The following is a 14,066-nucleotide window of genomic DNA, read 5'->3' on the forward strand; positions in this document are numbered from 1 at the left end:
CCGGACAAATGCGAGGTGATGCATTTTGGTAGATCCAATTCAGGTGGGAGCTATAAAATAAATGGCAGAACCATCAGGAGCATAGAGACACAGAAAGATCTGGGTGTGCAGATCCACAGATCCTTAAAAGTGGCAGCACAGGTGGAAGTGGTGGTAACGAAAGCATATGGCATGCTTGTCTTCATGGGACGGGGTATCAAGTATAAAAGCTTGAAAATTATGTTACAGTTATATCGAACGTTGGTGAGGCCACATTTGGAATACTGTGTCCAATTCTGGTCACCGCACTACCAGAAGGACTAGGAGGCTTTGGAGAGAGTATAGAAAAGGTTTACCAGGATGTTGTCACGGGTGGCACGGTAGCACAGTGGTTAGCACTGTTGCTTCACAGCTCCAGTGTCCCAGGTTTGATTCCCAGCTTGGGTCACTGTCTGTGCGGAGTCTGCACATCCTCCCCGTGTCTGCGTGGGTTTCCTCCGGGTGCTCCAGTTTCCTCCCACAGTCCAAAGATGTGCAGGTTAGGTGGATTGGCCATGATAAATTGCCCTTCGTGGCCAAAACAAACGTTAGGTGGGGTCACTGGGGTAGTGTGGAGGTGTGGGCCTAGGTAGGGGACTCTTTCCAAGGGCCGGTGCAGACTCGATGGGCCGAATGGCCTCCTTCAGCACTGTAAATTCTATGATTCTATGGTATGGAGGGTATTAGCTATGAGGAGAGGTTGAATAAACTGGGTTTGTTCTCCCTCGAGAGGCGGAGGCTGAGGGGCGACCTGATAGAAGTTTATAAAATGATTAGGGGTACAGATAGGGTGAACAGTTGGAGGCTTTTTCCCAGGACGGAAATGACAATTACAAGGGGGCACAGGTTCAAGGTGAGGGGGGAAAGGTTCAGTGGAGATGTGCGGGGGGGAGTTTTTTTACACAGAGGGTGGTGGTGGCCTGGAATGCACGGCCCAGTGAGGTGGTCGAGGCAGATACGTTAGCGACCTTTAAGACTTATCTGGATAGGCACATGAACAGATGGGGTATAGACGGACACAGGCGGTTGGTCTGGATAGGACACATGGTCGGCGCATGTTTGGAGGGCCGCAGGGCCTGTTCCTGTGCTGTATTATTCTTTGTTCTTTGTACCGCACGTACAACCCACTCCGTACCGCTGCTCCTCGATTGGATTGGTGTACAACCCACTCCGTACCGCTGCTCCTCGATTGGATTGGTGTACAACCCACTCCTTAGCGCCGCTCCTCGATTGGATCGGTGCAGGTGGTTGTGCGAAGCTTTAAAAAAAGCCATGAAAAAGCAACCAGCAACATCCTTGCTGACCAGACCGGCACCTTTTCTTATTACCTACAGAACAGCTCTCCACAGGACCACCGCAGTAACTGCTGCCGAGTTGCTGATGGGTCAGTGTATCCGGACCAGGTTGGAATTGATGTTTCCCAACTTTGACAGGAGGGTGGAGGCAAGTCAGCGTGTGCCAATGAGATATCGCGATTCGACATCAACAGAGAACATTTGAAGTGGACGACTTGGTATCTGTAAAGAATTCTGCTCCTGGTCCTAATTGGACCCCTGGAACGGCCGTGGCCAGAACAGGCGCAGTGTGGTATGAGACAGATGTCCGGGGACAAGGGTGAAGAAAGACCAGGAACATTGGAGACGGAGGGAATGACGGAGAGGACCCAATGGAGAGGTCCACTCCTTGTAGGTCTCTCAGTGAAATGGGACTGGATAGTACTGCAACAAGGCCAGTAATGCTGCAGTGGGGACTGGGGGAATCCCCTGCACTGACGCACCTTCACAGGTCAAGGGCCAGCACCTTGAGGTGCAAACCAATGTTACCCCAACTGCTGGTTAGTGAGTGACAACACACTCCCAAAGAATCAGGGAGACCCTGGACAGACCTGCCATAACACAGACTGTGTTGAGATCTATTTGTAAATGGTTCCATTGTTATTGAAATGTGTTCATCAAGACCCTAAGGGGGGGGGGGGGGATGTGGTAGTGTGCCCCTTTAAGAGGCAGGTTCTCGGAGGGTCACCTGACCCGGTTGTGGTGATCAGTATCACTGTAAAGACACAAGGGGTTAATGTAAATACACTAAGACTAAGTAAACACTAGAGGGAGCACCAGAGACATCATGACATGCAGACATACAGTGAATGAACACATAGTATAGGACACGACCAATGGGCAGTCAAGACACCTGGAGGTGACACTACCACAAGGAGGCAACCCATATAAAAGGACAGGGCACACATGCTCTTTCTCTTTCCATAGGCGACACTCGGAGAGACAGGGGCAGATCAGAAAGCATCACACCCATCGCATGGATTAGAGCAGACTGGTTAGTTTGATTGAGTTACTATAGCAGGATTAGCAGGGGAGTCAAACTCAAGTAGGAGAATTGTTAACTGTTCAATAAACGTGTTAAACCTATCTCCAAACCCGAATCTTCTTTTGTCAGAGTCTACATCAAGGAAGCAGCTTATGCTACATGAAGAAGCAGAACACAACAGCAGTCAGCCAGTCGAGCTGGAGAGCGGGATTACTGGGGCTGAGCGAGGGTTTTCATTGCCAGTCACCGGTCGCATCATCATCATTCTCTGTACATTTATTAAAATTAATTTACAGGACGTGGGCTTTGCTGGTGCAGTGATCTGTGTATGTGCAGGTACATAAGGGGTTAATGTGTAATCAGTAGAATCAGATGATCACTAGAGGGCAGTACCAACAGGGGTATAAAAGGCAAGCTCATTCTGCCCCTCTCTGTCTTTTGGGTGCACTGTGACGAGAGAGCAGAAGTGTAGATTAGCTCAGTTAAACATAGTCACTGTATTCAGATCTTGTTAACCTTATTGCTCGTATTAATATTACAGTCAAGAACTCACAAAATTATTGTTTTAGTTACACAATAAATCTTTTGTTACCACTGGACGAACCTTTTTCATCAAGACTCATCAACAACAGTATTCAGTAACATGTATTACATTCAGCAGTATATCATAACATACTACAGAAGAGTAATAAATCAGCTGGTTAGGCTGGCATTTGTTGCCCATCCCTAGTTACCCTTTCGAAGGTGGGGGTGAGCTGCCTTCTTGAATTGCTGCTGTCCCTGAGGTGTAGGTACACCCACTGTGCTGTTAGGGAGGGAGTTCCAGGATGATGCCCCAGCGACAGTGAAGGAACGGCGATATATTTCCCAGTCAGGGGGGTGAGTGACTTGGAGGGGAACCTCCAGGTGGTGGGGTTCCCAGGTATCTGCTGCTCTTGTCCTTCTAGATGGTAGTGGTTGTGGGTTTGGAAGGTGTTGTCTAAGGAACCTTGGTGAGTTACTGCAGTGCATCTTGTAGATGGTACACACGGCTGCCACTGTTCGTCGGTGATGGGTGGACTGAATGTGTGTGGAAGGGCGATCATAGTTATTGTATAGTTCTGTAGTTACTCTGCTGGGCTGTTTAGCACAGGGCTAAATCGCTGGCTTTGAAAGCAGACCAAGGCAGGCCAGCAGCACCGTTCGATTCCCGTAACAGGCGCCGGAATGTGGCGACTAGGGGCTTTTCACAGTAACTTCATTTGAAGCCTACTTGTGACAATAAGCAATTTTCATTTCATTTCATTGGTGGTCACCACTCCATTGAAGACTGCCAAGAGTGACCTTCTCTGCTGTGTTTCCTTAAAGGAAAAATCACCACAGTCAGGTTCACTTAGGGACAGAATGGTGAGACTTTGAAGCTGGGGTTGATGCAAGAAGCTGTCAGGTCTCAGGCTGGCCGCTAACTGCACTGAGATAGCGCCTTACCCCAGGAGCTGGCCTTGGCCTTTGGTCTGACACACACCCCCGTGTAACCAGCGCCTCCCTGCAGCCTGTGCTGGTCCGATTCTCCAATACACACGCTGGGTGGGGGTCTCCGGTGGGCGACGCTGAAATCCCATCCCCGTTTGTGCTGAACTCGGGGGCGCTGCTGCTTTTGCGATGCTCCGCCCCCTCAAAAGCAGCGTACTCGAAGAGCACGGCGCACACCATCGGGACGGTCTCAGGACGCCACCTTCGGCTCCCCCCCACGACGGGCTGGGTTCCCGACAGCGTGGAACACTTATCCTTTCTATTTCCGTGAACCCGGTGTGGCGGCTGTGGACTGTGTCCAGCACCTCCACAATCTGGGAGTGTGGTGGTGGGGGAGCCGTTTCGCTGGCAGGGGGGGGCTTCGGCTGGGGGCACTGGTGGGGGTGGGCCGGGGGTGGTGAGGGGGGTTACAGTGGGGCAGGGGGGGCTCGGCTGTGGGCACTAGTGGGGGTGGTCCGGGGGTGGTGAGGGGGGTTACAGTGGGGCAGGGGGGCCTCCGGCTGGGGGCACTGGTGGGGGAGGTGAGGGGGGTTACAGTGGGGCAGGGGGGGGCTCCGGCTGGGGGCACTGGTGGGGGTAGTCCAGAGGTGGCGAAGGGGGTTACAGTGGGGCAGGGGGGGCTCCGGCTGTGGGCACTGGTGGGGGTGGTCAGGGGGTGGTGAGGGGGGTTACAGTGGGGCAGGGGGGGCTCGGCTGTGGGCACTAGTGGGGGTGGTCAGGGGGTGGTGAGGGGGGTTACAGTGGGGCAGGGGGGGGCTCCGGCTGGGGGCACTGGTGGGGGTAGTTCAAAGGTGGCGAAGGGGGTTACAGTGGGGGAGGGGGGGCTCTGGCTGTGGGCACAGGTGGGGGTGGTGAGGGGGGTTTGTGTGAGACAGGGGGTCTCTGGCTGGGGTCACTGGTGGGGGTGGTCCGGGGGTGGTGAGGGGGGTTAGAGTGAGGCAGGGGGGGCTCCGGCTGGGGGCACTGGTGGGGGTGGTCCGGGGGTGGTGAGGGGGGTTACAGTGGGGCAGGGGGGGGCTCCGGCTGGGGGCACTGGTGGGGGTGGTGAGGGGGATACAGTGGGGCAGGGGGGGCTCCGGCTGGGGGCACTGGTGGGGGTGGTCCGGGGTTGGTGAGGGGAGTTACAGTGGGGCAGGGGGGGCTCGGCTGTGGGCACTGGTGGGGGTGGCCCGGGGGTGGTGAGGGGGGTTACAGTGGGGCAGGGGGGGCTCCGGCTGTGGGCACTGGTGGGGGTGGTCCGGGGGTGGTGAGGGGGGTTACTGTGGGGCAGGGAGGGGCTCCGGCTGGGGGCACTGGTGGGGGTGGTCCGGGGGTGGTGAGGGGGGTTACTGTGGGGCGGGAGGGGGCTCCGGCTGGGGGCACTGGTGGGGGTGGCCCGGGGGTGGTGAGGGGGGTTACAGTGGGGCAGGGGGGGCTCCGGCTGTGGGCACTGGTGGGGGTGGTCCGGGGGTGGTGAGGGGGGTTACTGTGGGGCAGGGAGGGGCTCCGGCTGGGGGCACTGGTGGGGGTGGTCCGGGGGTGGTGAGGGGGGTTACTGTGGGGCGGGGGGGGGGGCTCCGGCTGTGGGCACTGGTGGGGGTGGTCCGGGGGTGGTGAGGGGGGTTACTGTGGGGCAGGGGGGGGCTCCGGCTGGGGGCACTGGTGGGGGTGGTGAGGGGGATACAGTGGGGCAGGGGGGGCTCCGGCTGGGGGCACTGGTGGGGGTGGTCCAGGGGTGGTGAGGGGGGTTACAGTGGGGCAGGGAGGGGCTCCGGCTGGGGGCACTGGTGGGGGTGGTCCGGGGGTGGTGAGGGGGGTTACTGTGGGGCAGGGGGGGGCTCCGGCTGTGGGCACTGGTGGGGGTGGTCCGGGGGTGGTGAGGGGGGTTACTGTGGGGCAGGAGGGGGCTCCGGCTGGGGGCACTGGTGGGGGTGGTCCGGGGGTGGTGAGGGGGGTTACTGTGGGGCAGGGGGGGGCTCCGGCTGGGGGCACTGGTGGGGGTAGTCCGGGGGTGGTGAGGGGGGTTACTGTGGGGCAGGGGGGGGCTCCGGCTGGGGGCACTGGTGGGGGTAGTCCGGGGGTGGTGAGGGGGGTTACTGTGGCGCACTATTTGTCAGGCCCGGTCCGCGCGCATGCGCGGGCGAGGTCCCGGCAGTCCTCCGGCCGTATCCGCGGGTAAAGCCGGGCTTTATGCTTCGCGGCTGCTTGCCCCCCACTGGGCGGAGCATCGATGCACCATTTGCACTGTTTTTTCTGCCGTAAAACGCCACTGTTCCCTCGCCAGCGTCAGAACTGCAAATGAAATGAAATGAAAATCGCTTATTGTCACAAGTAGGCTTCAATGAAGTTACTGTGAAAAGCCCCTAGTCGCCACATCCCGGCGCCTGTTCGGGGAGGCTGGTACAGGAATGCAGCCCTCTGTCCTTCACAACACCATCCAAGTGATGAAATGCCCTTTAATGGTTTCTCTTTGATGTGGTTTACAATTGTGCCTCGGGAAGGCCTGTCTGGCAGTCTGAGTGGGGCATTGCCCTTTTAATGAAAAGCAGGAACAGAAACTGAAATGGTTCGCTTGGAGTGAATTTCTGCTGTCTGCTCGGTATACAGGAAGTCAGTCAGTTGGATTAACATTTTCAGAGCGATGGAAGCAGGGGGGAAGATCTCCTGGCTGGAGGATGAGCTCTCGTGCCCGATATGCCAGGATATCTTCAGGGACCCTGTTTCCCCACCGTGCCAGCACAACTTCTGCTGTGCTTGTCTGATGAGCTACTGGAAGAAGAGGGGGGACTGTGAGTGCCCCGTTTGCAGAGAGACCTATTCCAGCAACGATTTGAAATGGAACCGTACGCTGGCCAACATTGTGGAGTCATTCCTCAAGGAGTTTCCAAAGGAACAGGAGGCGGAGGGGGCAGCTAGTGTCTGCGCCCAGCACCGGGAGGTGCTGAAACTCTTCTGCCAGGACGATCAGCAGGTGATCTGTGTCGTCTGTCTGCACTCGAGGAAGCATGAAAACCATAAATGCCGCCCTCTGGAAGAAGCAGCGAAAGAATCCAAGGTATGGGGCGAATAGGGTTGAGGGAAGGTGAGGGCTGTAATGAAGGAGCATTGGGCAGAGACACATCCCCAGCACAGAGTGCAGAATCAGCAGTAACAAAGCCAGTGCAATAGGGGTTGCTGAAAAGCGACTACTGCTTTGTAAGATTGAAACAGGAAACAAAACCAAGTTCCATCATGTCAAAGGGTAACAATACACTATTTCCCAGAGGACTATTGCCCGGATATTCCTTAGAATTGATAGTATAGACCCCCTCTGAGAGACGAGATCCCTCCCTCGTCTCCGGATTAATTCCGAGTCACTTTGGCCGGGATGTTCTCGCCTCGCCGCCCAACAGGCATTTGGCTGCTCTCCAAACTATCTGGATCCACCCATGGCAAATCCTGTCCTTCCTCGAACGGAAAATCCCAACCTTTCATTAGAAACGGTGTTCCCTAACAGGAAATGCAGTGCGGAAATGCTGAATTCAATTAGTTTTTCATCAGCCTACGACAGTGTGAGGGCAGGGAGAGAATAAACAACCTCACCATTAGCCAGTTACCACAGGCTGCCGGAGGCACAGCGGCACAGTGGTTAGCAATGCTGCCTCACAGTGCCAGGTGTCATGATATTCAAACACACATCACAACACACACATCATGATAGACAGACCAACAGACCAATTAGCACACATAACACGACAGCCAATCACAGACAAGAGCAGACACAGTGTAAGACAAGAAACACGACACCTGCTGGCCAGTCCATCTGGAGACAGCACAGGGCCTGGACCTCATAGCAAGACACTCACATTGTCACCACGTGCTGAGTACCAAGTCAGATGTGTAAATAACGAGTTGGAATAAAACTGCGTTGTACCAATCACAACCGTGTGGTTCGTCTGTACCTCACAGCACCCAACACCACACCAGGGTCCCGGGTTAACACTGCTGTCTCACAGTGCCAGGGACCCGGGTTAACACTGCTGCCTCACAGTGCCAGGGACCTGGGTTAACACTGCTGTCTCCCAGTGCCAGGGACCCGGGTTAACACTGCTGTCTCACAGTGCCAGGGACCCGGGTTAACACTGCTGTCTCACAGTGCCAGGGACCCGGGTTAACACTGCTGCCTCACAGTGCCAGGGACCTGGGTTAACACTGCTGTCTCCCAGTGCCAGGGACCCGGGTTAACACTGCTGTCTCACAGTGCCAGGGACCCGGGTTAACACTGCTGTATCACAGTGCCAGGGACCCGGGTTAACACTACTGTCTCACAGTGCCAGGGACCCGGGTTAACACTGCTGTCTCACAGTGCCAGGGACCCGCGTTAACACTGCTGTTGCACAGTGCTTGGGACCCGGGTTAACACTGCTGTCTCACAGTGCCAGGGACCCGGGTTAACACTGCTGTCTCACAGTGCCAGGGACCCACGTTAACACTACTGTCTCACAGTGCCAGGGACCCGGGTTAACACTGCTGTCTCACAGTGCCAGGGACCCGCGTTAACATTGCTGTCGCACAGTGCCTGGGACCCGGGTTAACACTGCTGTCTCACAGTGCCAGGGACCCGGGTTAACACTGCTGTCTCACAGGGCCACGGTCCCGGGTTAACACTGCTGTCTCACAGTGCCAGGGACCCGGGTTAACACTGCTGTCTCACAGTGCCAGGGACCCGGGTTAACACTGCTGTCTCACAGTGCCAGGGACCCGCGTTAACACTGGTGTCGCACAGTGCCTGGGACCCGGGTTAACACTGCTGTCTCACAGTGCCAGGGACCCGGGTTAACACTGCTGTCTCACAGTGCCAGGGACCTGGGTTAACACTGCTGCCACACAGTGCCAGGGACCCGGGTTAACACTGCTGCCTCACAGTGCCAGGGACCCGGGTTAACACTGCTGTCTCACAGTACCAGGGACCCGGGTTAACACTGCTTTCTCACAGTGCCAGGGACCCGGGTTAACACTGCTGTCTCACAGTACAAGGGACCCGGGTTAACACTGCTGTCTCACAGTGCCAGGGACCCGGGTTAACACTGCTGTCTCACAGTGCCAGGGACCCGGGTTAACACTGCTGTCTCACAGTGCCAGGGACACGGGTTAACACTGCTGTCTCACAGTGCCAGGGAACCGGGTTAACACTGCTGTCTCACAGTGCCAGGGAATCGGCTTAGCACTGCTGTCTCACATGCCAGGGACCCGGGTTAACACTGCTGCCTCACAGTGCCAGGGACCCAGGTTAACACTGCTGTCTCACAGCGCCAAGGACCCGGGTTAGCACTGCTGCCTCACAGTGCCAGGGTCCCGGGTTAACACTGCTGTCTGACAGTGCCAGGGACCCGGGTTAACACTGCTGCCTCACAGTGCCAGGGACCCGGGTTAACACTGCTGTCTCACAGTGCCAGGGACCCGGGTTAACACTGCTGTCTCACAGTGCCAGGGAACCGGGTTAACACTGCTGTCTCACAGTGCCAGGGACCCGGGTTAACACTGCTGACTCACAGTACAAGGGACCCGGGTTAACACTGCTGTCTCACAGTGTCCGGCACCCGGGTTAACACTGCTGCCTCACAGTACCAGGGAACCGCGTTAACACTGCTGTCTCACAGTGCCAGGGACCCGGGTTAACACTGCTGCCTCACAGTGCCAGGGACACGGGTTAACACTGCTGTCTCACAGTGCCAGGTAACCGCTTTAACACTGCTGCCTCACAGCGCCAGGGACCCGGCTTAGCACTGCTGCCTCACAGTGCCGGTGACCCGAGTTAACACTGCTGCCTCACAGTGCCAGGGACCCGGCTTAGCACTGCTGCCTCACAGTGCCAGGGACCCGGGTTAACACTGCTGTCTCACAGTGCCAGGGACCCGGGTTAACACGGCTGCCTCACAGTGCCAGGGACCCGGGTTAACACTGCTGTCACACAGTGCCAGGGACCTGGCTTAGCACTACTGCCTCACAGTGCCTGGGACCCGGGTTAGCACTGCTGTCTCACATGCCAGGGACCCAGGTTAACACTGCTGCCTCACAGTGCCAGGGACCCGGGTTAACACTGCTGTCTCACAGTGCCAGGGACCCGGGTTAACACTGCTGTCTCACAGTGCCAGGGAACCGGGTTAACACTGCTGTCTCACAGTGCCAGGGACCCGGGTTAACACTGCTGTCTCACAGTGCCAGGGACCTGGGTTAACACTGCTGTCTCACAGTGCCAGGGACCTGGGTTAACACTGCTGCCTCACAGTGCCAGGGACCCGGGTTAACACTGCTGGTTCACAGTGCCAGGGACCCGAGTTAACACTGCTGTCTCACAGTGCCAGGGACCCGGGTTAACACTGCTGTCTCACAGTATCAGGGACCCGGGTTAACACTGCTGTCTCACAGTGCCAGGGACCCGCGTTAACACAGCTGTCGCACAGTGCCTGGGACCCGGGTTAGCACTGCTGTCTCACAGTGCCAGGGCCCCGGGTTAACCCTGCTGCCTCACAGTGCCAGGGACCCGGGTTAACACTGCTGTCTCACAGTGCCAGGGACCCGGGTTAACACTGCTGTCTCACAGTGCCAGGGAACCGGGTTAACACTGCTGTCTCTCAGTGCCAGGGACCCGGGTTAACACTGCTGTCTCACAGTGCCAGGGACCTGGGTTAACACTGCTGTCTCACAGTGCCAGGGACCTGGGTTAACACTGCTGTCTCACAGTGCCAGGGACCTGGGTTAACACTGCTGCCTCACAGTGCCAGGGACACGGGTTAACACTGCTGCCTCACAGTGCCAGGGACCCGAGTTAACACTGCTGTCTCACAGTGCCAGGGACACGGGTTAACACTGCTGTCTCACAGTATCAGGGACCCGGGTTAACACTGCTGTCTCACAGTGCCAGGGAGCCGGGTTATCACTGCTGTCTCACAGTGCCAGGGACCCGCGTTAACACGGCTGTCTCACAGTGCCAGGGACCCGGGTTCAATTCCAGCCGCCGGTCACTGTCTGTGTGGAGTTTGCACCTTCTCCCTGTGTCTGCGTGGGTTTCCTCCGGCTGGTCCGGTTTCCTCCCACTGTCCAAAGATGTGTGGGTTCTGTGGGATGAAGTAAAAAACTCGCCACTGTTCTTAGAATTCCCCCTATACCAAAAAAGTGTCAGTAAGATATTCTAAATGGTGAACAGGGATTCTCACTCCCTGACTCCTATGCTGACTTAGGTGGGTGCTATTCAGGTCAAACTAGTGTTTCAAATTATCCCCTGGTACAACCCATATCTTCACAGAAGATTCTATTTACTTACCACTTAGGAGCATCGATCCTGGGTCCTGCGTTGCTAAGTAAGTAAAGTAGACTTTGTAATAACCACGGTTTCAGGTTAAAACTTTTAGTTATTTCATTATTATTTTTTTCTTTTGGAAGATAAAATCACTGTCCTTACAGAAACTAAAAAGATCTTGCTTCTGGATTCTCCTGGTTGGCTGATCAGACCTTCCTGGGCCTCCTCGGCAATCTCTCTTCTTTATCTGTTGGTTTTCTCCCGGTTGTATTGCAGTTCTGCTCAGTTTTTGTGTTCAGTCCTTCCCATGTCCGAGATCACTCAGCCGGCTGAGAGTGAATGCCTGGCTGAGAGCGATTCAGGGTATATATCACCGTTCCAACAGCCTTGCTGATTACATGACATTATTTTAAAGTATTTTCTTCTGCTCCTTAACGCAATACTTTTTTTGTCCATTTGTTTCTATATCTGGTTTCCATAATGTCTAACTTGATAATGCTTTAATCTTAAACTTGACCTTAGTTTGTCAGCTCACAGGCAGGGAGGCTTCCTGCTAATTATTCTGTGGCATTCCAGCCTTTCAATCCCTTATCTTTTTTAAGCACTGTATTTTCTTGTATTCCTAAATGTTTCAAGTCACATTCTTCCCATTTTACAATTTTACAAAAAGTGTTGACTGCTTTTTGAGAAGAAGCAGTTCGCTGCGGCGAATTGTCCCGTCTTAAAATCAACTGTTCCCTCCAGATTTCCACTTTTAACTGGTGTCATTAAGTTTCCTTCGTTCACAAATAATTTTTTTTTAAAGTAATTCAAACTTAAGATTCAGGCAATTCCAATCCATTGCTTGCTAAACTAATTAACCTCTGTTAAAGGGTAGAAAACTCGATACCTTTATGTGACTTAAAACTTAACTTTTATAAAACTTTCTCCGACTTGAACTGAAGGGATCAGGTTACAGCATGCCTGCTTCCTTATCTCCAGGCCTGTGTGATAATGGCTGTCTGCATTCCAAAGAACTTTTGTCTGCAGTTAACCCTTTGAGGGACTCCTGCTTTATCATTTTTTAGCATTTCATTACATTAATGTTTCTGGGATCTTTTCTGTTACTTTGCATTTGCTCATGTTCCTTCGGGTTTTATCATCAGACCTTCATGTTTCAAATGACATCTTTCCCATTTTATTTTACAGGGGTTACAGGGGTAGGGTAGGTGGAGGGTGGGCCTACGTCGGGTGCTCTCTCAGAGGGTCAGGGAGTCTCGCTGGGCCTCCTTCTGCACTGTAGCAATTAAATAGTTCCAACCAGCATTCCAGTAGTGCAGGAATGAGGTTCCAGAGGGAGCGCCTTGAGGGGAGATGGGTTTACCCCTCGTCCTCCTGCAAGGTAGTAACACAAGTACCTGGAGGTTCCTTCAGCTTCCCAACCCTCTTCCCACTGGCTTTGTTGTCCACCCTCTCACCCCTGTCCACTGATGACCCAGATACGTATAGCCCCCCCCTCCCCTCCCGTTACCCCTGCTCCTCCTGTAGAATTCTGCTGTTTATTTTATATTGACTGTCCATTTTCGTCCTACCCACTGCAATAAATTCCATCTGCCCCTCGTCTGCCCACTCCACCAACCTGAACAGGTCCTTCGGAGGTTTCGCACCATCGTCCTTGCGGTTCACAATACTTCCGGGTTTTGGGTCACGTTCAGGCTCTGCGATTGTGTCATCGTTGTTCTTAGAGTTCACACTGCTCCTGACCATTCTTGTTGCAATGCAATTGTGAAAGGTTTTGGTGTTGATTTTGATCTTTCTGGTCAGTTGATTTTCAAACTCCCTTTTTGTATCTCCTGCTATCTGCGTTTTGTTGCACCTTTTCCCTGTTGCCTTTTTGATTGTCCTTTATTTTAATGTTATGCATTCCTCTTACCTCTTTAATTGTCCATTTTTGGAAACTGGTTCTGTGACACGTTCATTTTTTTTCCCACTTCCCACTGGTGAACAGATTTGTCCAGTTTATAACCTCTGACCTATCACACTGAAATCAGCCTTCCCTAAATCGGGAATCAAAGTTGCTTCATGTTGAATTTGATGATATTATGATCACTATTTGTTAAATGCTCATTAGACTGTTAACTAAACCTGGATTCTCATTCATTACATTAAATCCAATATGACCTTTGATTGCTGCAGAAAACTATTGAGTACCCAGTTCTTTTTTCCCCCCAATTAAGGGGCAATTTAATGTGGTCAATCCAGCTACCCTGCACATCTTTGGGTTGTGGGGGTGAGACCCACGCAGGCACGGGGAGAATGTGCAAACTCCACACAGGCAGTGATGCAGGGCAGGGACCTCGGCGCTGTGAGGCAGCAGTGCTAACCGCCTTTGCAGAAAACTATTCTGCACACACTCAACAAGTTGAATGAAGCTCTCAATCTGTAGGAAAGCTGAAAGTCCACGTTGAAATTCCCATGCCTTTGCTACATGTTTGTCGCAGCTCAGCATTAGTACAGTTTACCGCTCAACAGCTTCTCCCAGAGGGGCCCATCCGCTACAGTCTTAAATCCTTTTCCGTCTCTTACCCATCCTCATATCCTCCCTTCCCATTGAAGTGATTTCACCCTTAATCGTTAAGGTTAAAGCTTCCCCTCCACCACTTTCCCCTAGCTCTTATAACCTGGTCCATTTAAACCCTATTTAATGCACCCCCCCCCCCCTCTCATCCCCTTTATAGCCAGCTCTTCGAATCAAAATCCTTGCTCATGTTTTGAATCTCCTCCTTTACAAGTGAATGGATTTTGCCTGCAGCCACAAGTTATTTTACAAGCGCATGGGAAGGTTAGTTTTCACGTCACAGGCTGCGTTATTTATCAGCTCTCTGGCCAACATTCCTGAATCGGCTGCATCGCATCGCTTGATTTTTTAATGTTGCCGCTTTATTGAACAGGAGCTCAAATCCAAAGTTAGCCTTTGCTT

The 14,066-nt window shown here is 53.9% G+C and overlaps 2 protein-coding genes across 6 annotated transcripts in view; one reads left to right on the forward strand and one right to left on the reverse strand.

The window, feature by feature from the left end:
- LOC140428567 (stathmin-4-like) overlaps positions 1-14,066 on the reverse strand; it is a 290,346-nt gene that overhangs the window by 275,566 nt on the left and 714 nt on the right. The window contains exon 1 of one of the 3 annotated variants that reach the window (XM_072515226.1): positions 11,270-11,763. The exons of 1 other annotated variant lie outside the window; for it this stretch is intronic. The gene's annotated coding sequence lies outside the window, so the exon portion shown is untranslated. Of the gene's footprint in view, positions 1-11,131; positions 11,764-14,066 lie in introns of those variants that run through there. One more of the 3 variants, XM_072515200.1, reaches the window with a different exon arrangement.
- The window catches only part of LOC140428553 (zinc-binding protein A33-like), a 41,136-nt gene continuing 33,506 nt past the window's right edge, over positions 6,437-14,066 (forward strand). Inside the window, exon 1 of one of the 3 annotated variants that reach the window (XM_072515168.1) lies at positions 6,437-6,883. In XM_072515168.1, coding sequence (XP_072371269.1) covers positions 6,470-6,883 — 414 coding nt within the window. In that variant the 5' untranslated portion in view covers positions 6,437-6,469. Of the gene's footprint in view, positions 6,884-13,631; positions 13,929-14,066 lie in introns of those variants that run through there. The other 2 variants (XM_072515159.1, XM_072515177.1) reach the window with 2 other exon arrangements.

The sequence above is a fragment of the Scyliorhinus torazame genome, chromosome 1 (assembly GCF_047496885.1).
Source record: "Scyliorhinus torazame isolate Kashiwa2021f chromosome 1, sScyTor2.1, whole genome shotgun sequence".
In the NCBI taxonomy this organism is placed as follows: Eukaryota; Metazoa; Chordata; class Chondrichthyes; order Carcharhiniformes; family Scyliorhinidae; genus Scyliorhinus; species Scyliorhinus torazame.